The sequence below is a fragment of the Aulonocara sp. 'chitande type north' Nkhata Bay genome, linkage group LG23, assembly GCF_057382095.1.
Source record: "Aulonocara sp. 'chitande type north' Nkhata Bay isolate Kocher_YH1m ecotype deep benthic linkage group LG23, A_spYH_male_GT1.1, whole genome shotgun sequence".
Taxonomy (NCBI): Eukaryota; Metazoa; Chordata; class Actinopteri; order Cichliformes; family Cichlidae; genus Aulonocara; species Aulonocara sp. 'chitande type north' Nkhata Bay.
The window spans coordinates 29,286,767-29,314,164 of record NC_141365.1 but is presented as its reverse complement, the minus strand read 5'-3'; the positions used below and the strand labels follow the sequence as shown (position 1 = coordinate 29,314,164).

The window sequence follows — 27,398 nt, the reverse complement described above, 5'->3', positions numbered from 1 at the left end:
GCACAGAGAGATGGATGAATATAATGTCCACCCTACTGTCACTCATTTTATATTCAGATTTTAAAATCTAGTTGCTATTGGTATGGCGAGTAACCTTCAGTAATAGTAATGAATCACACAGCAATAGTACATTCATGTAGTTGTAAAAAGCATGATAATATAGTAATAATCCAAAATATTCATAATACATTACTCTCATTGAGTAACGTAACACGTTACAAAATACATTTTGAGGCATGTATTCTGTAGTGGAATACATTTTAAAACTAACTTTCCCAACACTGAGTATATTATTGTGAATTTTGAAGACGATCAACAAAAAAAATTGTGGGTAATATAATGTTTTTACTGATTTTCACATTCAGTGTGACTTTCACCAGATTTCACTAAAATGTAATTTAGCTCAAGTTATTTTTGTTATCTACCATCACACAAAATTGAAAAACTGTAAACAACCAGACAGACAGACAAACAGAACCACATACGCAGATGTGAGAGTGAAGAAAATTACAGATACAATGGAGAATAAATAAAGCAGATTATAATATTTATTATTAATTAACATAAGTATATTCCATTTTATACATCAAGGCCATTTCATTTTATAAATATTTGCATTAATAATTAATTTCTCTTTATTATTAATTTTTGTACTTTTTGTCCTCCATGAAATAAGTTTCCTAGACTCGTCTGTTGCAACAAATTTAAAAGCTAACCATGCTCTTCCACTTTTGTATATAATATATTAGTGTTTTTAACATCTAGTCTTGGTTTTAAATCATCCCAGAGAGCCACGGAGGCAGAAAGAGTCCAACGGTCCCCAGCAGACACACTATGATGAACATCCACAGGAAGATCCGGTCTACGACCATGGCCACATACTTCCAGTCCTCCTTCACCTGAGAGAAGACATAAAACCAAAAATGAGCCAGTAAACTTGGAGAAATATATAAAACCCAGGCTGTCTTATGTTTGACACCCCTGATGCAAACTTTTGACCGCAAATCTATAACCAAAAAAATCCAATACTTGCCAAAAAGTCTGCATCTTCTGCTCTTAGGTGTTCAGCGATGTACGTTATTCCCTCCAGGGCGGATATGACAGCAGGAGACAAAGAAGAGTCCCACTGGTTCTGGGTCGAACCACACTCCACAGGGGTATCCCACTCTAAGCTGACAGTGGACCGTGTCTGTGGTAGCAGTGTATAGCCCAGAGACCGAGCAGAAAGACAAGATGGGGACCCAAACCTCTCCAAATGCTCCATGTTTGAGTAACCATGAAAGTCCCAGTGGTTAATTTCATCTCCAGCATCCACATCAGACTCCTGAGTGATCCAGATGCTGTGGGAGGGGCCCGGAGTCTGGAGAGGGAGGAGTTTATCGCTCAGGTGGTGTTGCCTAAGAAAGGTAGATGGGTTTGTAGAAAAATTACAATGACATTGTAACGACAAGCAAAACATTGTGAAAATATAAAACAGAAAAACTAATGATTACAACTATCTGTCACCTTAAATTATATATTTCCCTTATTTTTACCACTACCTCAAATTATCAATATACTTCTACTGCCAATAGGTGGTGGTAAAATGCCTAGAAGCTGTTTGCCAACCACAATTAAACAACAAAAAGAAGTAGAGTTTGGAGGCTGTGAATGTATGGTGGGGCTGCTATGTTATCTCTCTGCAATGTGTATTAAAATCAGCCAAATGGTTCAAGCATATAATGAAAACAATAAACCTGTGCAGAGATTTTGTGGTTTCCTGTGTGGATTACCGCACTAACTCAGTCGAGAGCTAATTAATTGGATTGAATTAGCCAATCCTAAACTTCAACTCATACACATTTGACCACGTAGAAGTCAACTACACTAAGCTATTTATGACCATGTAAAAACCTGCAGTGCCTCTAATGGTCATAGAGGCTTTCTCACCTTGCAGGCCTGAGTCCATGATGTGGGCGCTTCATGCAGAGCCAGCGCGGCACCACAGACAGGAAAAGCCTCCGAACCCACCGGGGCATGGTGTGAGTCTCTGATGATCGGTGGTGCACATTCAAAACAAACACGGTGATGATGATTGACAGCGTGACAAAGATCATAGTGAAGAGCAGGTACTCCCCAATCAGCGGGATGACTAGCGATGTGGATGGGATGATCTCGGTGATGAGCAGCAGGAAGACAGTGAGCGACAGCAGCACGGAGATGCACAGCGTGATCTTCTCGCCGCAGTCTGATGGCAGGTAGAAGACCAGGACGGTCAGGCAGGAGATGAGAAGGCAGGGGATGATGAGGTTGATGGTGTAGAACAACGGCAGGCGGCGGATCACGAAGTAGTAAGTGATGTCGGGGTAGATCTCGTGACAGCAGTCGTATTTCTTGGTATTGTAGGTTCCTACAGCGTTGACAATTGCCCATTCTCCACTCTCCCAGTAGCCCTAAAAGTCAGACTCTTTTTAGCCACACTGACATTGTGCAGAGGAAGTTTAAAGTTAAAGCAGCAGGGGGAAAGCCTGTTACAGGAGAAAGCCAGGAAATAACAGAATAACAACAAGGAGGGGTTGGACTGAGAATCTTCACAGGACCCAAACAAAGCAGGGACTTAGTGCTGGAGTGGAATGAGAAGAGTATCAACAACTTAAACTTCACTTGGCTTGACACACCTCCCCCTGCTGGTCATCCTTACCCAGCATACAGTTCATCTCATGAACATTGTCCCCTTCCCTTGTCTTTGCACCTACAGCTTGCACCTCCATGTCCCTCTCAACTGAAAAAGTCAGGAAAGAGTTGTCTTGACTCTACTCTGGCAGAGTGGCTGGTCCTGATGGCATCAGCCCCAAAGTTGTGCTGCTCAGCTGTGTCTTATCAGGAACCAGAGTTTTAAACTGCATAAGGTCCTGACTCTCTCAAGGACATTCTGTCTTGTCCCTGTCCACAAAAACATCTCACCCAACTACTTCCAATGACCACAGGCCAGCTGCGCTGACCTTACAAGTCATGAAGATACTGGAGAGAATAATCCCCCACAATGATTATTGTTTATTGTTCTTTCCTCTTTTATTTTGGTAGTCATTTGTCTCCTGTGTGTTGCAGTTAGTTTTACTTTCCCTGTCACATTCATGTTATCTGTTCCTGTTTTCCCCTCTGTGCCTCATGCCCCTGATTACCCCTTTGTGTATCTGTCTGTATAAATAGTGCTGCCTTTTGTTACAGCGTACTCTCCAAGTGTTGCAGGATAGAGATCTCAAATGCAGACATGTGGAGTCAAACTGAAGAAACAAACTTACTTCTGCATTCTGTGCTTCAAAATCACACCATATTAACTCTTTCCCCTATAAAGACAACATTTCATGACCTCCCCTGTAGCCATAATGACACCTTTTAACACCTCAGTATATCAGTTAAGATGTAGTTTGCAGGCCATTATAATAGTTTCCATGTTTTAAATCCAAGTTCAGAAAAGAGCTTCAAGGGTTCCTCCTAGTATAGGGGTGGCCAACTCCAGGCCTCGAGATCCGGTGTCCTGCAGATTTTAGATGTATCCTTGATCCAACACAGCTGATTGAAATGTCTAAATGACCTCCTCAACATTTCTTGAAGTTCTCCAGAAGCCTGGTAATGAACTAATCATTTGATTCAGGTGTGCTGACCCGGGGTGACATCTAAAACCTGCAGGACACTGGCTCTCGAGGCCTGGAGTTGGCCACCCCTGTCCTAGTAGGTGTCCAAGGGGTAAAGAGTTAAAGAAACCTGCCACGTTTTACAACTCAGAAATCTCCCCAGGATTTGGGGTTTTTCTTTTTTCACTATTCTGTGAATTTTTCCAGAACCTATTACTGCAGTGAAACATGACGCTGGGAAATACTTTGTTAATTAAAATGTTAGCAGCCTGAGAGTTTGGCGGGCATTCTTCTGTAAAACAAAACACATGTGAAACATGTGAAGAGCCGATAAGAGGAGGTAAAGAGGTGCAGGAGGTGTTAGGAAGGAAATCATAAGAGAGTATGAGGGAGGAATGTGGAGGGGGAGGGGAAGCAGAGCAACCTCCACCCACGTGTTCCCACCTTCAGGTCCACGGTGTTCTCAAAGGGCTCCAGGTCGATCTTGGCACGGTCATACGTCCAGGATCCGAACTTCATCTTGCAGCTCTGCTGGTCAAAGGGGAAGAAGGTGACGTCGATGGAGCAGGAGGATTTGTAGATGGCGGGCGGTACCCAGCGGATACGACCGGTGTAAAACAGCTGTGCCTTGGTCATGTGGGTGACAGCGAACTCCCCGTCAGCACTTTAACAAGAAAAGAGGGTAAAAAGTTTTAACTTCATTAGTTTTTAAACTCAGAAGGTGAATCAATAAACCTGGAGCTATGCCCATTTACACGAGCTATGCTTAATAATTGATAGCTGAATGTAAATGACACCGATGCAAGCTCATTTTCACTGAAAGCGGAGAGAGTTTCATCTCCATCCAGACCAATTTTAATACTCCCCCGAGCCCCGAGGGCTGGAAACTCAACTAAAACTGTGTGATGCAACATCGCCGTGCATCCGCAACAGAATCAGGGTCATTTATTCAACAGCATAATTTGCATGCATCGCCAATTGATATGCAGGAAAATGCAGAAAATACCATGGAGCTGTTTGTCTCCATGTAAGTGACCTCAACTCCTCTTTCGCTCTTCAATGAAGGAGGACTGTGTTATGGATCAAGCAGCTAATTGATCACTACAGATAATTTCCAGGTCCACCTACAGAAAGTCGTCTCTGTTCAGGAACAGTATGTGTGTCCTTGAGCATCTGCTGTGAGCGTGACTCAATATTTTAAATCCAAATAAAATAAGAGTTAATAATCCTTATTTACCCCCAGATGTTTTTGCAGGGTTTATAGAGATCTTTATCTGGCTTATTTGCTCTTTGGATAGGGGTCACATGATGGTGGTTGAAAACTCAAGGGTTGTAGCTGAATAGTCAAGTTTTTCAGGAAGGTTCAAACTGAGTGAAATGATCCTGAAATATCTGCAAATATCTGCATGGGAAGCGTCGTAAGAACAGGTCGACCTCTGTAAATACGAAGGACAATGCTTCAATTCTTCCTTTATTATCTTTAGGAGAGGATAATCTGGAACACCTGTTGTTAAAGGAGATAATACCATCCCACAAATCATAACGACGAAAACAAATAATCTGCATGGCTGAGAAGTGGCACAGAGCATGTAATTCATTTATTTGTTTTAAACCTTCAGTCTGTTTCTTATGATGTTGGTGCGTTGCACAGAGGGAATATGTTTTTATATATAAAAAATGTCCTAAATTAAGATTATGGGCTGTACTAAATCGTTAGGCACTTTGCTACTAACAGCCTTTCACAAAAACACATCCATTTCTTTAGTTGACCCGAAAAATACAATACAGACATATTTTCAGCAGATGAACACTATCTGAAAGTCATGTCTTTAAGTAACAGGAAAAAAAAATCCAGCAAAGACCTGACACAGGACCTGAGAGATGCACCAGGGCCTTCAACTGATCCATCTACTGTTCACTAAATCCTCATCAGAAATGGTCTCGGTGGAAGTGTGGCTGTCAGAAGCCATTCTTAATGAAGGAAAGCAGGGAGAAAACGCTGAGGTATGAAAATTAAACAAGAACTGTGGCAAACGGTCTTCAGGAGTGATGAATTTGAAATGTTTGGTTCTGCTTTGGTTCATCATCAGTACATACATACATAGGAGGTGAGGAGAGAGGTACAACAAGAGAGGTTTACAGGCATCTCTAAAACACGGTGGAGGCTCTGTCATGGTTTCAGGCTGCATTTCAGCCAGTGGTGTTGGGGATCTTGTCAAAATGAATGAATTATGAACTCAGAAAAGTACCTTCAGACTTTGATCTACCACATAATACCATTTGGAAAATGTTTAACTGATAACAGGTAACTGGGCAAGACACTTTACCTTACCGCCTACTGGTGTTGGCCAGAGGGGCCGATGGCGCGATATGGCAGCCTCGCTTCTGTCATTCTGCCCCAGGGCAGCTGTGGCTACAACTGTAGCTTGCCTCCACCAGTGTGTGAATGTGAGAGTGAATGAATAATGGCATTGTAAAGCGCTTTGGGTGCCTTGAAAAGCGCTATATAAATCCAATCCATTATTATTATTATAACATTTTTCATTTTCAGCATGATAATGATCCCAAACACACTGCCAGTGCAGCAAAATCATACCTGGATAGAAAAAGACACAGTGGAACACTATCAGTCATGGATTGGCCTCCTCAGAGCCCGGACCTCAACATTATTGAAGCAGTGTGGGATCATGTTGACAGAGAACAGAACAAAAGGCAGAAACATCCAAAGAAGAACTTTGAATGTCCATCAAGAAGCCTGGAGAACTATTCCTGAAGACTATTTAAAGAAATAACAAGAAATAATTATTTAGGCACCAGAAGCAGAAATACTATTTGTTATTAGTGAAAAATATTTAAGTATTTATGTGTTGCTCAGTACTCTGTTTTCCCAATAGAATATAAAGAAATGAGGGGGAAAAACTGTATTTGGATTTTTTAGGATCATAGGCTGCCTCTCAAAATGTTTACTCTGTTATCTGCTCATTGAGGTTAGAGGACACTTTAAGGAATAGACATGCTGTCCTCCAGAGAACTTACCGGTCAGTAGAAGGTGGTGTTGCACTTGCAAGCCTCTTATTTCAAACATAACTTGTGCCTAAGAAGGTTAGGCGTGCAGCACAAGTTACCGTGGCGATGCAATCTGGTAAGATGTAAAGAGCACCACTGTAACGCTGAAAGCCCTGGGTTTAACCTGGGGTTACCTTGCTAAGCCCCCAAATCCTGGCCTCTTGGGATAGACTGATGTCATTGCTTCTCTACTCTCAGTGAATTTTAAGATGAGTTTGACAGGATGAAGGAGGACGAGGAGAAGGGTGGACTCGTGAATCATGCGTGTGGTTTTTACTTGTTGTACAGCACAATGTCGGGCACCCAGATGAGCTCAGAAGGGACTCTGATGGACGTCACATTGTTGAAGTCAGAAGGACTCCACCGCAGCTTGTAATCCGTCCATTCCTTTCAATGAATACACATTTTTATGTCATTTTAGGACACAAAACACATTTGAATTACATTTACTTTACTTTCAGACCCAGTTTTTGTTTTCACCCACCTGTTTCAGCCACACGTTGGTTGTCATCATCTGATTTTTCTCATCCTGTTTTTTGTAAATGAAGTGGACACAGCGAGTGAGCCATGCATCTAACGCCCTAGTAGGTGCAATGGCACAAAACAGAAAGGGGGAATAGTTTTTAAAGTTTTGAAGGTATGGTTAAATTTCCTACCACATCTATAAGCTGGGCGATGGACAGGCCAAACTTGACGATGACCACGTCTGTGACGTTCTTCGCCGGTCGAGTCCACTTGCTGTAGCCTCTAAACAAACTCCTGAAGAGCTCGTCCTCAGTGTGAACACGATCCCAGTCCTCAGAGAGCACTGATAGAGAGGCAGAGACAGATCAGCAACACTGTCGGGTTCAGACTATCATCCTGCAGTAGTTTAAAAGTGCTTCCTTTGTCTGATCTATCTTATGTAATCAGTCACTCATATCATGAAGCCTTAAATGTTTTCATCCAGTTTGATGCATTTTGCAGGTCTCATTTTACCTTCTTGCAAATCTCTAAGGAAGCTCTCACTCACTAAAACACATTTATACAGGCAAAAGTCAATCACACACACAGAGGCCTCTGCCAGAAAGTGGGCTTTGAGTAACTTCAGAGGTGATCCTTGATGAAAATCAGTGTATATAACCATGGTAGCATATGCTGCAGACATAACCTGGTCCGGAGTGGGTGAACACCCACTTGCTTCAATAACTATTCCTGTCAATAAAAGACCAGTTAAAGATTTTGTAACATATTTTCCTACTTCAAAGAACTTGGTGTCCCTCGTGCTTTTTATTTAGAGAGAATCTGATTTTCGCTTTTCAAAATCTAAGACACATTTCTGGAAAGTTTCTGTCCTTTTCTCAAAACTCTGAACCCCAAAGCTGGTTTTCAAACTAAATTCAGAACCTCTGATTTCACGATAACATATCAAAACAGGTTTTATGCTCAAGACTGTACAGTGTTGTCAGGTCAGGTGCAAGCAATTTATTAGAAACTCTAAAAATTAAATGAACACAAAGCATTCAAGACTTTTCAACCATATGTGCAATTCTGCAAAAAAAATTAAGCAAAGAAAAAAAAAAGACCCCTCACACCAGAATCCTCTAATTGTAGGTAATTCACTTTATCCTATTTTCCTTCTTTCACATAAAAACATATAATAAATTATTATTTTCTATGTAATGCAGCTCTCATAATGCTTGTATGCATCATAATATTAGCGAGTGCAAGTAAACTTTATATTCTATGAGGAAAATGTGAACAAGGAGCTGGAAAGTTTCCTCAGAGATTTTAGTTCATATTGACACGATACAATCACACAGCTGCTGCAGAGCTGTCTCCTGTTAATAATAATAATAATAACTTTATTTATAAAGTGCTTTCAAACAAAGTGCTGTACAACTAAAGAGATAAATAAAATGAAAGTGGCTCTAGGAACTTTTAGAAGGCCAGAGTCCTGAGATCGTAGAGCACGAGATGGAACATAAAGGTGTAAAAGGTTGGAGAGGTATGTAGGTGCCAATCCGTTTAAAGCCTTGTAGGTGAGAGCAGGACCTTAAAATCTGCTCGAACCTGACAAGGTAGCCAATGCAGAGATCTCAGAACAGGGGTAATGTGCTCAAATTTCCCCGTTCCTATTGAAATGCGAGCATTTTGCACCATCTGTAGACTTCTAAAACTTTTTCTTTGGTAGGCCAGAAAGAAGAGCATTGCAATAATCAATACGGGAAGACCTCTGCAGTGTCGCTTGACAAAACTTGTCTGATTCTGGCTATGTTCCTCAAATGATAAAAGGCGGATTTTGTTATCTCTTTTACATGAGTTTCAAAGGAGAGCACCATGTCGAACCACACACCCAAGTTTTTTACCTTGTTCCTGCAATTTATGACACTGTCATCAATTTTCAAGATGAAATTTTGGGACAAGTGATGAAATTTGTGTGGCCCAATGACCATCAACTCTGCCTTATCAGTATTTAGGAGCAAGAAATTATCCGATAACCAGCCCTTAATTGCAGAAAAACAACATTCTAATTTAGAGACTTCAGCACAATTTCCAGTGGTTAAAGGAACATAAAGCTGCAGGTTATCAGCGTAACAATGAAAGGTTACATTAAAAGAATGTAAAAGAACACCAAAGGGAGCAGGTACATAGAAAACAGCAATGGTCCAAGTACGGAGCCCTGAGGGACCTCATGCCTCACTGCACAAGTCTCTGTCAGTGCGCCCCAGGGCAGCTGTGGCTACAATGTAGCTTGCCATTGCCAGTGTGTGAATGTGTGTGAATGGGTGAATGACTGAATGTAGTGTAAAGCGCTTTGGGGTCCTTAGGGACTGAGTAAAGCACTATACAAATGCAGGCCATTTACCATTTACCATTTTTAAAACTAACAGCCTGAGACCTCCCAAGCAGGTAAGATCTCAGCCATGATAAAACATTTCCTGTAATTCCAATAAAATGTTCAAGCCTATCCAATAATATGGAGTGGTCCACAGTGTCAACTGCAGCACTTAGATCCAGCAGTAATAAAACTGAAGTGCAATCATTGTCTGCATTTACCAGCAGATCATTTACCACTTTGACTAAAGCTGTTTCTGTGGAGTGATTTGGTCTAAAAGCAGACTGAAATGGTTCAAACAGATTGCTTGTTGACAAATGCTCAGTGAGCTGCTTAAAAACCACTTTTTCAAAGATTTTAGATAAAAAAGACAGATGTGAGATGGGTCTATAGTTTGCGACCATATCAACATCCAGTCCAGGCTTTTTCAAGATTGGCACTACCACAGCTGATTTAAAACATTCAGAAAAGACTCCGGTCATCAATGAAGTATTTAAAAGAAACAGAATGTAGGGTCCTAATACTGACCACAGTTCCTTTATAACCCAGGCTGGTAGAGGATCCAAAGAACAAGTTGTACATTGAGCTGCTTTTACAACCTTAGTTAATCCAGACAGAGAAATAACCTTGAAGTCACAGAACAGTTTATCAGCACCAACAGGCAAAGCAGATGAGTAGTCTAATGAACAGCTTGAGGAGGGAGTAATATGATTTCTAAGTGTTTCAGCCCTGTCTCTGAAAAACGTAAGAAAGTCATGAGCTATCAAATTAGAACAGCAGAGAGTTGACTTATTCTCTGTAAGTTGCGACACTGTGTTGAAAAGGAGTTTTGAGTTATGTTTATGACTCATGATGAGATTTGAGAAATAATTTGCTTTCACTGTCGATATCGCTGATTGAAGAGAAGATAATGAGTCCTTCCAAGCCTGGAGAAATATGTCTAGTCTGGAAGATCTCCAGTGATGCTCTGCTTTTCTACAATTTCTTCTCAAGTTCAAGAGCTTCTCATTTAACCAAGGCATAGGGTTCCTTTTTTGACATTTCAACTTCTTTACGGGAGCAACAGAGTCCAGTAGTTCAAGAAGTGTATTATTAAGATTCGCAGTCAAGGTGTCCACACATAACTCCTGAGTAAAAATAGGGTCCAACACATCAGGTAGATGTAATTTAACTCCAAACAATGCTTCGGGGCTAATATAACGAGATGATCTGAGGGGCAATTTTCCCCTCTCAGAAGCTGGAGATTTAGGGATTAAAATATCAAATAAAATTGCTGAGTGGTCTAGAATAGGTAAAACACAATTTTCAGACAACCTGGGGGAGCTGAAGAAACTGGCATCGGTGGGGCAAAGTTCCAGCAAGGGTGCCACTTCACCAGCGCGCAGCCATGTCTCAGTTAGGAACATGACATTCAGCTTATGAGTACCAAAAAAGCCCGAAGAGCATGAGTTTTATTTGATACAGATCTTGCGTTTAAGAGAGCTAATTTAACTCTCTGTCCATCCGTGCTAGCAGGCAGTAATTGTAGGTTGTTCATATTTGCTCCACCTTCCCTCGTATCCCGTTGGCATGGCGACCAATAAAGCAGCCTCGGGTGAGCGTGCTCTGATGACGTCGGGTAAACAGGAAGAAGGCAACGCTGTTTGAGGCCAAAATAAAGTCCTAAACAGCCAGAGTCACTGATGGTAAGGACCTGCTGCATCCAAGTTCTGACCTGAACACGCTTCCCAGAGCACATGCCGCGCATTCGTCCACTTCTCCAGCGCGTCCGTTTCAAAGGATTCCAGGGGGATCACGGCGATGCAGTTCCTCCGGTACCGACGCCAGAGGCGGCGGGAGTCCTCCACATCACTCGCTAACGCTGGGGAGCTTCAGTAGTGAGTCACAGATATTAAGCAGCGTCTGTCGCTGATGTCACACAGTGGAAATTTGTATTTATCTTGTATATTGTTTTTATTCTGATTTTTAGTGTTTATTTATGAGTGTCGTTTTATTTGCATGGTTTTATTCTGTTTCTATTGCATGGTTTTTAGTGTTTTATGTGACACGGTTTTTATCCACTGTGGACTGGCTGCACATGGGACAGCTGATAGGGACCACTTGCTGAGGCAGGGGTGTGTCTAGAGGTGGCCTATCAGCTGTGTAAAGACCTTTTAAAAACAGGCTAGCTGAGCACTGAAGGAGAGAGGCCCCAGACTGGAAGGTTAATGCGAGATGGCCAGTGTGACGCGGCGACCCAGTCCTGACCTCATGGAACGGCAACAGTGAGAGACAGCGTGTGTGATTGGCAGCAGGGCAGAGGTTTACCTCTGCCTGCATTTGTGAGTAGTGTCTCTACTGTTGTTTGTCTGCCGAAGACGAGGCTGGCGTGGACTCTGCTCTAAAGAAGGAATTCCTGGCCTGCTGATGGACCCATAATGAACATGTGGCATAATTATAGCGGGGGGGGGGGGGGGGGGGGGGGGGGTTAGTGAATGTAGAAAATGGTAGTTTTACGGGTTTTAGAATTGTTTTATTTAGTTTTAGTAGATTGACAACATTTTATTACGTACATTTTAAGGGTGTTTTTATTTGTGCTCCCTGGCCTAGTAATAAACTGTTTCTGATCAGACCTGCTTCCTCTCGGTGCCCGACTCTGACTCGCTTGCTCCCCCTTGTATTTTAAAGAATCTTTCTTTTTAGCGTGACATTCTGGCGCGACCGCTTTAGTGTCGCCGCGTGTTACACTCATATACCAACAGGGAGTGGGTTTTTTAAACTAGCAGGGACACCACTAAGAACATAAAACATAAACATTGCAGAACCGAGAGACGGCGTGCCATGACATCCAGCGCCATCTTCTTACAAACGTTCCACCACATCTCAAAGGAGCTCTATTGGACTGAGATCTGGTGACTGTGGAGGCTATGTTCAAGGAACCAGTTTGAGAGGATCTGAGTTTTGTGACATAGTGTGTATTCCTGCTGGGAGCAGACATCAGACGATGTTACACTGTGGCCATAAAGAGATGTACACGGTCAGCAACAACACTCAGGCAGGCTGTGGTGTTTAAAGGATGCTTAGTTGGTACTAAGGAGCCCAAATTGTGCTAAGAAAATTTCCCCCACACTATAACACCACCACCAGCCGGAACTGGGGCCCGTTCTTCGTACGTCGCTTACTACATCCAAGATCAAATGACACATCCAAGACCAAATCATCGCGCTAACTGTGAGCTCGCTAATCCGGTTCCCCGAACACACCTGCTGTTGACGATTAGTACAGCTGGATGAAGTAATGTGACATCACTGGGTATCGTAAAAGGGGCTACGCATCGATAGTAGAAACATTGATCGGCAACCCTCTGATTGGTCGGCGAAAATGTCGAAGGAGCGCGCTCGGTATTTTTCGGCAGCAGAGCAAGAACTCCTGAGTGAGGGATTTCAGGAGTTTCAGAGTTTAATCAGAACGCAAGGGAACACTGCAAAGGCTGCAAAAGCAAGGAGCGAGGGCTGGCAGAAAGTTGCTGACAAATTAAACTCGTAAGTAATTTAATAATAATAATAATAATAATGGATTGGATTGATATAGCGCTTTTCAAGGCACCCAAAGCGCATGACAATGCCACTATTCAGTCACTCTCACATTCACACACTGGTGGAGGCAGCTACGGTTGTAGCCACAGCTGCCCTGGCGCAGACTGACAGAAGCGAGGCTGCCATATCGCGCCATCGGCCCCTCTGGCCAACACCAGTAGGCGGTAGGGTAGATTTATTATATTACACTATATTATCCAATATTATATTACATTATATTATATTATGTTATATTATATCCCCTTTCACATTAGAGCCACAACAGGACCCACTAGAACATGAGAACAAGTAAAAGTGAAATATAAGAATATTCTACAGAATGGTAATATTTATCACTTATATTGCTTTTCGTCTCTTGGAAAGAGACCCTGAAATAATCTGTTTGTTTGTTCATAACAGCAACCAAGAAAAGGGCAGAGCAAACAAAGACAGGTGGTGGTCCTGCATCCCCTCGTCAACAAGTTGGTTAAGTAAATAATACCCTCACGGGAATATCGATATTTCTCTATGAGCACACTGTCGCGCTGAGCTAAAGGATCCTGTCTATCCCGCAATATACGCTGAATTCTGAAAACTCTCCTTATCAATCTTGCACCTTCCGCAATGGGCTGCTCGCGTAAACGGACAGGACATGGCTGCGACAGACTTCCCAAATCCACCTTCGCTTTTATAGCCGTGGTCTCTCATCTTGATTACACGAAGTAATTTGCAATTGCTACTCTGAAATATGAATTACATCTGTAATAATCACATACATGTAATAGAATGTTAATAGTACATTTCCCTTTTTTAGGAAATAACCTGTATGTATCTGTGTGAAATCAATAAATGGATCGGGGCCCTGTTTCAGGAAGCCGGTTTAGTGGAAAAACTGAGTAAGTATACCCTGAGTTAACGAAAACTCTGGGTTTTCGGTTTCACAAAGCGAGTTCAGCTGCAGCCTGAGTGAGTCACTATGACGACACACGCCGTGAAGCTAACCTGCCCCCTAGCAGGTTTACCACAACTAACCCTGACTGTCTCCGCCCCTTTGTCGGAAACCTGACAGTAGGAAGTCTCAGACATGGCGTGCCCCTTCCTTGAAGAGCCAGTAGATCTTGAAGCCCAAATTCTCCGCAGAGCTCTCCGCCGGGAGAGAGTGATTCGAGCGCGTCTGGACATCTTATCATTACCTGATGATTTCCTGTGCGAACGTTACCGTTTCTCAGCACAATCTATAATTTATTTGGATAACATCCTCAGGCCATATATTACGCATGTGACACATCGCGGACATGCTCTCAGTTCTGTACATATTATTTGTATTGCACTTCGGTTTTTTGCAAACGGGAGCTTTCTGTATAATATTGGTGACGCTGAGCACGTTTCCAAGGCTACCGTCTGTCGGGCAGTCAGGAATGTTACAGTTGCACTGAAACGTCTCCTGTACTCGTCTGTGGTGTTCCCCGGTCATAGACCCACAAGATTCATCAAAGAGGGATGCCACAAAATTGCAGGTATCAGGATGAACAAAACTTAATTTATGATGTGGTGATACTTGAACTACTACTTAAATTTTACATTTATTTTCAGGGTTCCCAGGCGTGATTGGCTGTATAGATGGTACTCACATTCCAATTATTGCTCCTTCAGTAAATGAAGGAGACTATGTGAACAGGAAGTCTTTCCACAGCATTAATGTGCAGGTACATAGTTCCCTGTAGCATTTCAAACTAACAAATTATTTCATCATAGTAATGGATGCTAATTTGTGTTCTCTGCACTGTGAAGATCATATATGATGCTGCCAACATTATCACAAATGTGGAAGCCAAGTGGCCAGGCTCTGTCCATGACTCACAAATATTCCGTGAATGTACACTGAGCACAAAATTTGGACATGGTGAGTTGAAAATACTTTAAAATATATAAAGACCAATTGCTTCAGGGACATTTGAACTGAAGTGTATCCTTCTGTCTTAGGAGAGTTCACTGGCTACTTGCTTGGTGATAGGGGGTATCCATGTTTACCCTATTTGCTTACCCCTTACCCTGACCCTGAACCGGGCCCACAGCAGCGATATAATCTGGCTAATTGCAGGACAAGAGCCAGAGTTGAAATGACTATCGGAATGCTTAAGGCCCGGTTCCAGTGCCTGCAAAGACTCAGGGTCACCCCAGAAAGGGCATGTGACATTATTGTGGCATGTGTGATTCTTCACAACATTGCCACAATTAGAGGAGAACACTGTCCTTCTGAACCAAACATCAGCAGTGATCCAAACCATGAACATCCTGACCCTCCCACGGACATACAAGATGGAAGCGCAGTCAGAGACACCATATGTCACAATCATTTCCTTTGACCCATCACCTCAACATGTTGAAAGAAGAATAAACAGATTTTTTGTTCAACTGGCTTTATTGGTCGCCTGTGTTTCCTGTACACAAAGTATTAAAAGATGTACACCTCATAAAGTGTCTCTGTTGCTTCCTCCTCTGTAACAGCTGTCAATGTTTCTTCATTATTTTCCTGTAGTAAAGAAATAAACAACATTGCTGTTCTACTGTAAACTCATATAATCTGTGGAGTATTACTCACAACTGCATGTTGGTCTGGCTCAACAGGAGGCTGCACCAGATGCAGTACACCACCACCATCAACTGATAGAATATGAGGTTTATACAGGTCACTTATAACTTACAAGGGACCAAATGGCAATTAACAAACATACCAAGCACCTTACACTTCATTGTCATTATGCTCTCAAAGACAACCAAGGCTGAGGGAAGGCAAAATCAGTAGGAAAATAACTTCACTACAAAATAATCCATTATGGTAAAGAGTTTATCAAATGAATGAGTAGCACTGCGAAGGTGACTGTGAAGAAAGGATGTATGCACATCATGTATTATTTTGAATTTACCCCCTATGTAGGCACTTGTGTCTTGCGGGGTTATTGACTCAGAGGATGTCCCCGCAGAGATGCCTTCGGCCACAGGGCGCCCACTGTTTTGGCTGAGGGCCAACTGCTCAGCCTCTGTGAGTGGTGGTGGAGGAGGACCCCCACCTGTTTTTCAGGCCTCTGCTTTTTTTCTGTTGGCTATAACGGGTCACATTTGAGCATACAGAGTAAGCAAATATGTACCTGTAATGTGCTCAGATAATTTCAATAAGTGCTTACAGACAGAAAATTAATGTAACCTCTAACTGCAATTGATTTACATCGGACAAACAGACCAAGCACTATGGCTCATAATACAATTACACCTTACCTGTTTGGACTATATTTTTATATTTCATTTTTACTTGCTGCCAGGCACGTTTGGGGCCTGTTGGGTTGCACCTGCGCTCACATCACGTCACAAAATAAAATGTATAAAATAACAAATAAAATAACATATGATAAAATAACGTGTTAAATGGGTGGAAATCCCTAGATCAATGTTTAAATTAACACTCACGCATTGACTCTGTCGGCTATGTTTTGCCATGCACGCTCACTTTCTTTTGCAGCTGTCGCTGTGTTACTTTTTTCCGCGGAATTTGCATGTTATCGGCATATGCTGCCATCAGCATTTCGGCCTCAAGCGCTGTGAAATACATTGACCGCGCCTTCTTTCCCTCCGTCTCCATGGTGACTCGCTTAATCTGTGCTCCGCTTATCAGGGCTTTATGTATCCTCGTCCGCGCGCTTCACTTGGGGTTAAAGCAACTCCGCCTTGATTGAACTAATTGTTATCAGCCTTTCTGAAACGGAATATTCCGAGTTGGACAGTTCGGGGTTACTCAACCGTGAGTGTCGTTTTTCACTCTGAGTTTTCCAAACCGGCTTCCTGAAACAGGGCCCGGGTGCTGCATTATCTTTGGTTACATTGATGTTATTTATTTATGGTGAAACAGTGGTGGAATATCGCTGTTGCTTTTGTATAAATGAAGCGGACATACCTGAGTGGCCGCGATCTAATCCTGTTTACATAAAGTAAACCTGCTCCCGAGCAGGTTTACGCTTACGGCTCTGTTGCTATGGCAGCAAGTCCCGGATGAGCTTCGGGGAACCGAACGATCCAAGATCACGCGAAATCGTCAACAATCAAATCCAGCTAACCTACTTAGCGAGGTACGAAGAACGGGCCCCTGTTCATAGAAGGCACGATGGAGCCATCCTTTTATGTCTGATTCTGACCCTACCATCTGAGCAATATTTTTCCAATCTTCTATTGTCCAGTTTTGGTGAGCCCATGAGAACTGTAGCCTCAGTGCGGTGTGGTCTTGTGCTGCCTCATGGTTTCATGTGTGTGTTCAGAGATGGTCTTCTGCATACCTTGGTTACCAATATTACAGCAGAAAAGAACACATTTACAGCCTGCTAGAAATAATGGCTTAGAACTCTACCCTTCTACTTGCACACAGTTCTATCGTCATTTTTTGCTCTTTGGAGAGCTGCACTTCTGCACTGCGCTGAAGTTTCTCTCTACATGAGGCAAAATAAATACACATACAGGACCATAAATCCCATGTAAGCTGTTTCAAGCACTACAGAGATCACAAGACTTCGGTTTGTTGTGGTCATGGGCACCACAGACATGTCCCACCGACCAGAAAGCACCAAAAGCTCTTCATAGCTCTTATACTCTTTAAAACTTTTTCATTTACAGTAAATAGTTTGTTCACTGATGGCTTAATCACTGTCTTGTTCACTGCACTTTTGCTGTGTAGAAACTGAAAGAAACATTTAAATATCTGCACTCTTCAGCACTTTCACTTCACATTCCTCCTCTCTGAAGACCTTCCTCTTCCCCCATGGGTCATGGGTGTTCCTGATTTATCTCCTCACTTTTCTCCCCCTCCAGCCTTTTTTAAGGACCAGTCTGCATTTTCACTCATACTTCGCTTAAACCAAAGTCATTACAGTTGAGAGAGATACTGTACCCAGTCTCTGGGGGAAAAGCTATTACCTGAATTTTATTGTTCATAAAATTTCAAAGATTAGGATGTGATCTACTACACTTGGATTTAATTTGATCTTACGCACAAACCATTAGAGATAATTGAAGTTATTGTAAAACACTGAGTGTGGTTTTCCAGCGTTCATAACTCATCGGGGGAGTCCTTTCACGCTTGAAATAAAACTCTTTAATTCTCAGTGTTTGACCTTTTTGTATCAGATGTGATTTCTCTTGCAGGATAAATGAACACCGATGGTAACTATATTGCTTTTCTGTTCAGCTTGCATCTAGAAAGCCCTCCATCACTCTCTGTCTCAGCTTTGAACTCTGGCGAGCCATCTGGCATCACCAGCAAGCAATTTAGGATTAGCCAGAGCAAGAAACGGCGAGCCAACAGCACAAACTGTGCAAATGTGATGCCAGTTTTTCTGATTACATTGGCTATTTATAACTGGCAAAATGATGTCTCAGGTAAGGCTGTGCCAGTGGAGGACAAACAGATATGTTGTTGGATTGTGCAGCAGTTTGTGTCCCTGGATTTAGCATAAAGACCCCGGCTGCTGTGTCTCATTTAGGACATGATTAAGGTTTAAGCTAATTTGTGTGGAGAATTATCAGTGAGCTTCAGTTTCTCTGAAGGATGAGTTGATCCTTTTTTGCCTGAATACTTAAGATTATGTTAAATCTATAATCCGTTACTTTTTCACACCAAATGCACTAATTAAAATGCACCTTTTAAACGTGTCACTGGGTGTGCAGCTTTGTAAACAAGCGTGCTTCACTTTACGGTTGGATCATTAGAATCACTACAAGTCCTCAATGGTTTTTACTCACAGGTCTTATAATAAAAAATAACAACCAGAAGAGTACACAGAGATAACTTTCAGTTAGGATAGCCATCTGCAGTGCTGAGAAAAAGTATTTGCCCAATTCCTGATTTCTTCATTTGTTGATATTTAGAATAGAATAGAATAGAATTCAACTGTATTGTCATTGCACATGCACAGGTACAGGGCAACGAAATGCAGTTTGCATCCATTCAGAGGTGCTTTAGTGATATAGATATATTACTAGGGATGGGTATCGTTTAGGTTTTATCCGATACCGGTGCCAAATCGGTACTTTTGAAACGGTGCCGGTGCTCAAACGGTGCTCAAACCGGTGCTTAAAGAATGGAGAACACAAAATTGGTCCAAAAACCTCTCATGTTCAGCTGGTTTTTGTAAAAAGATAACAATGTTAGCCTTTTCTGCGGCTATGGGGCATATATGGTATCACTCTTGGCTGGAAGCAGTGCTTAAACAATGCAAAAAACACAAACTTTATCCAAAAACCTCTCATGTTTTCATGGCCAGGGTGAAGGGAGTATCTGCCATCAAACAAGAAGACAGCCGCATGTAGCTATGATGATGTTTGCTAGTTCACCTTACCTGCATTAATGTAATAACGTGGTTAGCCTACTCAACGTAAATTACACACGAACAACATTAAGCTACTCACGCAGAGAAGAACGGCTGCTGCTGCCATCATCATCCGTCATCATTTCTGCTACACTGGCAGGGCTAGGGGCCAGGACTCTCCTCTTCGTGTTTTTGGGGATGTTGCTAACTCCGGGTCTGATAACATGCACCACACCCGCAGTAGATGCGCTCGGTGTGGGGTCTCGCAGCAAGCTATCAAATACGGCGCATTTCTCAGCTTTTAAAAAAAACGCTATGCGTCGCCAGGTGTTTCATCGGATTCGAGGTGTTACTTCCTTTGACACTATCACAGTATCAGCTTAAAGCACTTGTTGCAGGCTGCTGAGTTTGCATATTTTGCTGTGAAGTACAGCCAGACTTTTGACCGCTTCGCCTTGGGCATTTTTAATCTGTAGCTCTGCTCTAAAAGAACGTACGTACCTGGACCCGCCTACTATCCTCGGAAATGTAAAATGATTGGCTAGAAGTGTATCACAGCTCAGGAAAAAAAGCACCGAAATAAAGCACCGAAATGTGCGCTGCTTTTCGGTCTGGTTACTACTGTTTATGTCAGAACCGGTGCCATCATGGCACCGGACACCGGTACCCATCCCTATATATTACAATATATATTAGCAATAATATAGATATGTAAGTATATTACAGAAATGGGTCTATTATGGTATGTTATAATGTACACGGTATGAAGTATGTTGTGAATATTCTATAACTATAGGTATGTACAGGCTGTAGTGAGTACAAGCTATGTACAGGATATGAACAGGATATAAATATGAAAAACTATACAGAATATGAAATAAATAACTTTACAGAAATCTGAGATATACAGTTATACAGAAATGGGAACTATGCAAGTTGTAAACAGTTGTAGGGTTAAAAATTATCGTATGTACAGAATGATTATTTACAGAGCTATACAGTAGTGCAGTTAAGATAAGTGAGGGTGTGGATAATTTCTACAGAGGCTATATAAAGTGCTAGTGGTTGTGAGTGGTGGTTCAGTCCATGTTATTATTGTGTGTTTGAGGGTACAGTTGTCCATTGTGTGTGTGTATGTTCAGTCCATGTGTTAACGTGGGTCAGATGTTAGGAGGCAGAGTTCAGGAGTCTGACAACTGTGGGGAAGAAGCTGTTCCGGTACCTGGTGGTCTTAGTCCGGAGGCTCCTGTAGCGCCTCCCAGAGGGCAGGAGGGTGAAGAGTCCATGTGATGGGTGACTGGGGTCTCTGATGATTTTCCCAGCCCTTTTCAGACACCGCTTCCTGTAGATGTCTTTTATGGCAGGAAGTGGTGCTCCGGTGATGTGCTGGGCAGTTTTCACGACCCTCTGCAACGCCTTCCGGTCCGAGGCAGAGCAGTTCCCGTACCAGACTGTTATACAGTTGGTCAGGATGCTCTCGATGGTGCAACGATAGAAGTTCACCAGGATGTCTGAGGACAGGTGATTCTTCCTCAGAGTCCTCAAGAAGAAGAGGCGCTGGTGAGCCTTCTTGACCCGCTTGGAGCAGTTGGTCGTCCAGGTGAGATCCTCAGAGATGTGGACTCCCAGGAACTTGAAGCTGCTCACACGCTCCACAGTCATCCCCTTAATGTGGATGGGTGGATGTGGGTCAGCATTCCTCCTGTAGTCTACGATGAGCTCCTTAGTCTTCTCGGTGTTAAGCAGCAGGTTGTTTGTGTCGCACCACTCAGCCAGACGATCCACCTCCTCCCTGTAGGCGGCCTCATCGTTGTCACTGATGAGGCCAATCAACGTGGTGTCATCTGCAAACTTAATGATGGTGTTGGAACCATCAGCAGGTCAGCAGTCGTGGGTGAAGAGGGAGTAGAGGAAAGGGCTCATCACACAGCCTTGTGGTACACCGGTGTTCATTGTGATGGTAGATGAGCAGTGGTTAACAAGCCGGACATGTTGGGGGCAGCTGGTCAGGAAGTCCAGTAACCATTTGCAGATGAGGGAACTGATGCCCAGGTCTGTCAGTTTCCTGATGAGTTGTGAGGGGTGGATTGTATTGAATGCTGAACTGAAGTCTATAAACAGCATTCTGGCGTAGGTGTTGTTGTTGTCCAGGTGTGAGAGGACAGAGTGCAGTGCAATGGAGACTACATCCTCTGTGCTCCTGTTCTGGCGGTATGCGAATTGGTGGGGGTCCAGGGTGGGGGGGAGACAGGAATTGAAGTGTGCTAGGACCAGCTGCTCTAAGCACTTTGTGATGATGGGGGTGAGGGCTACTGGGCAGTAGTCATTGAGGCAAGATGGGTTGGAGTTTTTGGGTATCGGGATGATGGAGGTGGATCTGAAGCAGGCCGGTACCACAGCGTGGGCCAAGGACAGGTTGAATATGTCTGTCAGCACTCCTGCAAGCTCCCCAGAACACGCTCTGAGAACACACCCGGGGATGCCATCAGGACCTGCAGCCTTGTGGACATTGATCCTGCTCAGCACCGCTCCTACATCGGTGGGGAAGACAGTCAGAGGTTGGTGGTCTGGCGTCACATCTGCTTTGGTTGTGGTTGTGGGGTTCCCTCGCTCAAAACGAGCATAAAAGTTGTTGAGCTCGTTGAGGAAGGAGACATCAGAAGATGCGGGGGAGGGTTTGGTGGTCCTGTAGTCTGTGATGGTCTGGAGTCCTTGCCACATGCGTCAGGGGTTGGAGTTGGAGAAGTGTTCTTCTACCTTCTTTTTGTAATGGTGTTTGGCTTTTTTGATGCCCTTCTTTAGATTAGCCCTGGCTGTACTGTAGGCGTGTGAATCTCCTGACCTAAAGGAGGTGTTGCGGGCCTTCAGGAGGAGACGAACATCCCGGTTCATCCAAGGCTTCTGGTTGGGGTACATGGTGATCCATTTCTGGGTGGTGACACTGTCTGTGGTTTTGGAGATGTAATCCAGTACAGATGAGGCTCTCTGGCCACACTTTAATTGTCCTCACAGCAGGTTTCACACGTTGGATGAGTGGTGAATACCTAGGTGTGAGGAACAGGGAGAGATGGTCCGATTGTCCAATGTGGGGGAGGGGTGTGGCTTTGTAGGCTGCAGCCAGGTTGGAATACACATGGTCTAAAGTATTGTCTCCTCTGGTGTGGCAGGAGACATGTTGGTGGAATCTGGGGAGGACTGTCTTTAAGTTGGTGTGGTTGAAGTCGCCAGCAACAGTAATAGCAGCCTCGGGGTGTTTATTCTGGTGTTTGTTAATGGCTGCAGAAAGTTCTTTCATGGTCAACCTAGCATTAGCGTCGGGGGTATATACACGGCAGTGAGTATGATCGAAGTGAGTTCTCTGGGGAGATAATAAGGTCTGCATTTGACCATTAAAAACTCTGCATTAGGTGAGCAGTGACTCTCAGTAGTAGTGGAGTTCATGCACCAAGCATTGTTAATATAAATGCACAAACCTCCACCTCTGGTCTTGCCGGAGTCATCTGCTAGCCTGTCGGCTCGGTGTGTGTGGCGTCCTGCTAACTCGATAACATTGTCTGGGCAACTGTTGTTCAACCATGTTTCGGTGAAAAACATGACATTTGAGTCCATAATCCGTCTGTTGTTAGTGATGGAGAGCCGTATCTCATCCATTTTGTTTGCCAGAGAACGGACATTGGCGAGGAAAATACTGGGTAAAGGCAGCCAGTGTGGTGTTAGCTTTAGCTTAGCCCGTAGCCCTCCGCGCCTACCTCGCCTTTGTTTACGATCTCGGCGCCGTCTGCGTGCACTTCCGCCCGGCCGGGGAGAGTGGGCAGCCTCCAGTGTTCTGGAGATCTCTGGGATGAGTCGGAGATCGGCGATAAAACTGTTGGAGTTATGAGTCCAGATGTCCAGAAGCTCTTGTCTGCTGTAGATCAGCAACGCACAGCAATTATTTATATTTGTCACACTTTCACGTTTCAGATGAAACAAATTCATCAAGTCTCGTCTCACATTTACCCAAATACATCTTTGATGATCCCCAAGACATTTTGGGAAAAGTTATCTTGCAGAAAAAAGCAAAAACCCGAATTTGGATGATTCTGAGTCCTATTACGTCTGCATAAACCTAAGCATTTCATGAAAAGAACATCATACCAACGGTCAAACATTACTCACCACGATTGAACATCTGGCCTTAGAGAAGGAAATTGCAGAAGCCTTACCCGACCCTGTTATGAGAAATTACTTGACTTTGATATTCAGGATGTCCTCCATGTGTTTTGAGAAGAAGGTCCTTACGGGTTTTTTGACATTCTGCTTTTAAGAAAATATACGGTGTTATTTAAGCTATATAATTTTAAGTTTTATTTTTTAAAGCTTCTGAAACTGTATGCTGAGTGATCGTGCCGTTTGAGTCTTATGTACTGGAACAAAAATAGAACGATAGGCTTAAAGTTCAAATTTATTTCACAAATAAGTATGGACCACATTCATTTGAATAAAAATTAAGCAATTTAATAAAACTGAATTACAGAATAAAGTTGTGTCAAGGACTTAAGGAAACACACAGACTTCCAATGCTTCCACAGACCAAATCCTGCTTCACATTGCAGGCCTCTGACTAAATGCCGAATTCAAATCCCATTTTTGCAAAGCGTTAACATGACAGTAACACCAACCAGCTTAGAAGAAATGTTGAACTTTTCCTTTAACATCTATAATTTTGTTTTTTCTGTCTCAATGACAAATATTGCTGGCTCTGCAGAGATTTTTGGCAGCATGTTGGTCTCCTTTACTTTGATGACAACCTGTGGCCAAACAATCAGAGGAAAAAGGGAAAACAGAGAAGCTAACTAACTTTGGTGAAACCTAGCCCAAAAAGATGATGGTGACATGAATAGTCTGCGGCCAAGAAGTGGACAAAGGTGATGAAATGGAAGCCATATTGGCAGAAAACGGTCCCATGAGGTTTATATTTTTGGCAGCTAAAGCAGAAACAATAAAGTTGATTAAGGAACTTGGATGGGCGAACTAAATCCTGTCAACTCCGAGTATATCCAGCTTCAGGTGCAGCAGGAGGGGAGGACACAAAAAGGAACTCTGTGTTTGGTAAGGTCTGACAATTTAAGTTTGTTTAGAAAAAAACTGAGTTTTCCTCATGTCTGGGTTACTAAAGCCAGTTTTCTTGAATAGGGCCCTGCTCTACATGGATGTCACAGGCTAAGCCAAAGATGCAGCGATTACTCAGGACACTGAAGTAGCTCTGCAGACATTTTTGGCAGACATTTTTGGTGGACCTATCAGAATGGGTTAAAGGATTACAATTGATCTTTCTTTTTGTTCTTTTTTTCTTTTTTTGAGAAACTACTCCACTTCGAATCTAGTAGGGATATCTAATATCACGGTCTCCATGTGGCCGGGATATTAGAGAAAACTTTGTCACAAATGTCAAACATTGAAAACACTGACCTTTAATTAGCAGGAAAATCACTCAGTGGGTTCACATGAATTGGAAATCATTGAGATGAGTCTGAATTAAAGTCTATTAAAAGCCTGGAAAGACAGGTTTTCAGATTTTAACCAAATGTAGACACTAAATGGAGGATCATAAGTGATCACTACAAAAACCATGAGAGAAATACAAAAAGAATACTTCCCATTTCTATTTCAGGAACAAACATTTTACAATCTTGGCACGATTTCTTAAAATTCTGCATCTAAAAGGTCTAAAAACAAATCAGATTTGTTCTCAACGTTTTATAAAGTACTATCTGCATATACAATACTACTCTATTTGTATAGCACATTTCTGAGGCTGGCAGTGCTTCAGGTAATCTCAACATTTCTTCTTCCTGTGACATATGACTCGTATTATTTTCACACTCAGTGACTCCTCATGCCCAGCCAATGAGGGCAATGTCACTACCACAAAGCAGGGGTTTTATCTGTCCTAATTTACTAAGAGTAAAAAGCCAACATTTCTAACCTGTTTTGTTAACTGGGGACTTATTTACTTGAGCATCGTAGACAGTTTTGTCCATCAAATGGTCCAAAATAAAAGGTAAATGCGTAGTTTTCTGTCAACTAAGGTTTCTCAGAATCGTTGCCTTTGCTGTAGGTGATCAGTGGTCATTCAACTGCATGAAGTTTAACAGAGCCACAGGATTGTCTCACTGTAAGGGGTCTAGGGTTCAGGTTAATTTGTCTCCCATGCCTCAGCTTCTGCCACTTTAGCAGGAACTTCTCTTTCTCTCTCACCCTCTTCTCTTCTATTCTCTCCATGCTTCATTTCAGGTGTGCCAACTCGCCCACCCCTGCTGCAGCTTATATGCTGTTTCTCAGCTCCGCCCCAGCACCAGATAAACAGCTTTTTCTATTTTCTCCTACTCACCTAAACTCTTCCGATTAGCCCCGACTCCTGCCTCCAAACGCTCTGTCACACTAATTCCCCACTGTTCTACCACGTCAGTTTCTGAAACTAGGGTGTAATTTTAAGCACCTAAAAAGACTTACAGGTGCACAATAAAACTGAAGGTCTTAAATTGTAAATAAACCTTTCACAGGAGAGTACAAATGCCTTATTACCACTTTTGCAACAGGCTAAACATTCGCTCATCCCTCTTGAAATACCCTGAAAGCAGTCATTAATTCCAGATAGTTTGTGCATATATGCATGTTAGTTTTTGGTTTTTCACTGATACCAGCTGATACCTTTTGAGAGAAATTGGTATGAAAACGGTCACAAATGTGCAAAATGTGTTCAGAATTTTGAGTGCTCACAAATGCCTGCTCCGCTCCACGCACAAAAACAGATCACTGAACACTGTTTTACACGTTTTTGCATTAAAACCTGGATATTTAGAAGTGTTTTTAAAGTGACAGCATCACAGACCTGATCGTTTTTTGCCTCAAAAAGCTTCCTGTGCTGTGCCAGCGTCAAAAACACATAATACACATCTAAATGAGTGGAGACTAACTGAACTTTTGCAGTCCTGTTTGGGTCTGCTGTGTACTGAATCGGGATTTAAGCTCAATCCTGACTCTGCAGGATGTTAATTTTTAAATGAAGTCATTATGAATATACACTCCAAAAAAACAGAAAACGTTTTTTTAAACAGTACCACTTAAAAGCATAGCAATTAAGTAAATTCCATTAAATGTAATGTTTCACTTGTAATGTTGTTTTACTTGTGTAGCACAGTTACATGGAAAAAAATTACTTAAAGTCAGCATAGCCCTTTGTGTAGATGCCCCAACACAGATTGTATAAAACACCTTTAAAATGCTACTTTAGTGCATTGATCATAGTAATAATAAATGCGAATGTGAATAAATGACTATTGGCATTCTATACGAGCCAGCAATAAAGGACTACAAGTTTCAAATATTCTTTTGCACTATCAGAACATTGCAGGAATATGCGATATGATGATTAACAGCCTTCCCTTACTCGATTAATTTGCAACACCGCTTTATAAATGCATCATGTCAAAACGGGAGAGCAAAAGATGTACCCCAAGTCTCACAGTCACTGATTCCTTTAAGTAAAAGGGAGGCAACAAAGTTATAAAGTCAGGAAATCCCCATGAGATGACTAAAAGCCTCGGTGCTTTTCAACGTGCTCCTACAGGGAAGTCACGGCTGATTTTTACCATATAAATCCCATCAATCTTTTTCGCCGCCTCTCTTACCGGAGTTGATGAGGATCCAGCAGCAGCAGAGAGGCGTCAGGTCTCGTTTGCGCCCCATTTGAAGCGCTACAAAGGGATCCCACCGGCGTTCACACGAAGCTCAGCTTCACTCCGAGGTTCCCAGCGCTCATCTTCACTGTCACACTCCTCTCCACACAGCTGCATGGATCCCAGTCACAGCCTCCCAGTGCACATCACCGCTGAGGTATCAAGCTCCCATTGGACTTGATTAATCGGTCTTACATCTCCACAATAATCCTGCCTCAGGTCTGTAATAATGAGAAGGCGGGGTATCATCTGGTTAATTTAATCAGCCCTAATAG

At 42.7% G+C, this 27,398-nt stretch overlaps 1 protein-coding gene across 1 annotated transcript; it reads right to left on the bottom strand.

The window, feature by feature from the left end:
- Window positions 1-580: 580 nt before the first annotated feature.
- LOC147302059 (neuronal acetylcholine receptor subunit alpha-2-like) lies at window positions 581-27,318 on the bottom strand. Its single transcript, XM_086281651.1, has 8 exons — window positions 27,076-27,318; window positions 7,337-7,488; window positions 7,165-7,209; window positions 6,958-7,067; window positions 4,059-4,278; window positions 1,930-2,432; window positions 1,034-1,397; window positions 581-899 (listed from the first exon to the last, which is right to left on the bottom strand). Exons 1-8 carry the CDS (start codon window positions 27,131-27,133, stop codon window positions 774-776), a joined length of 1,578 nt encoding a protein of 525 aa, XP_086137777.1. The 5' UTR covers window positions 27,134-27,318; the 3' UTR covers window positions 581-773.
- Window positions 27,319-27,398: the final 80 nt, after the last annotated feature.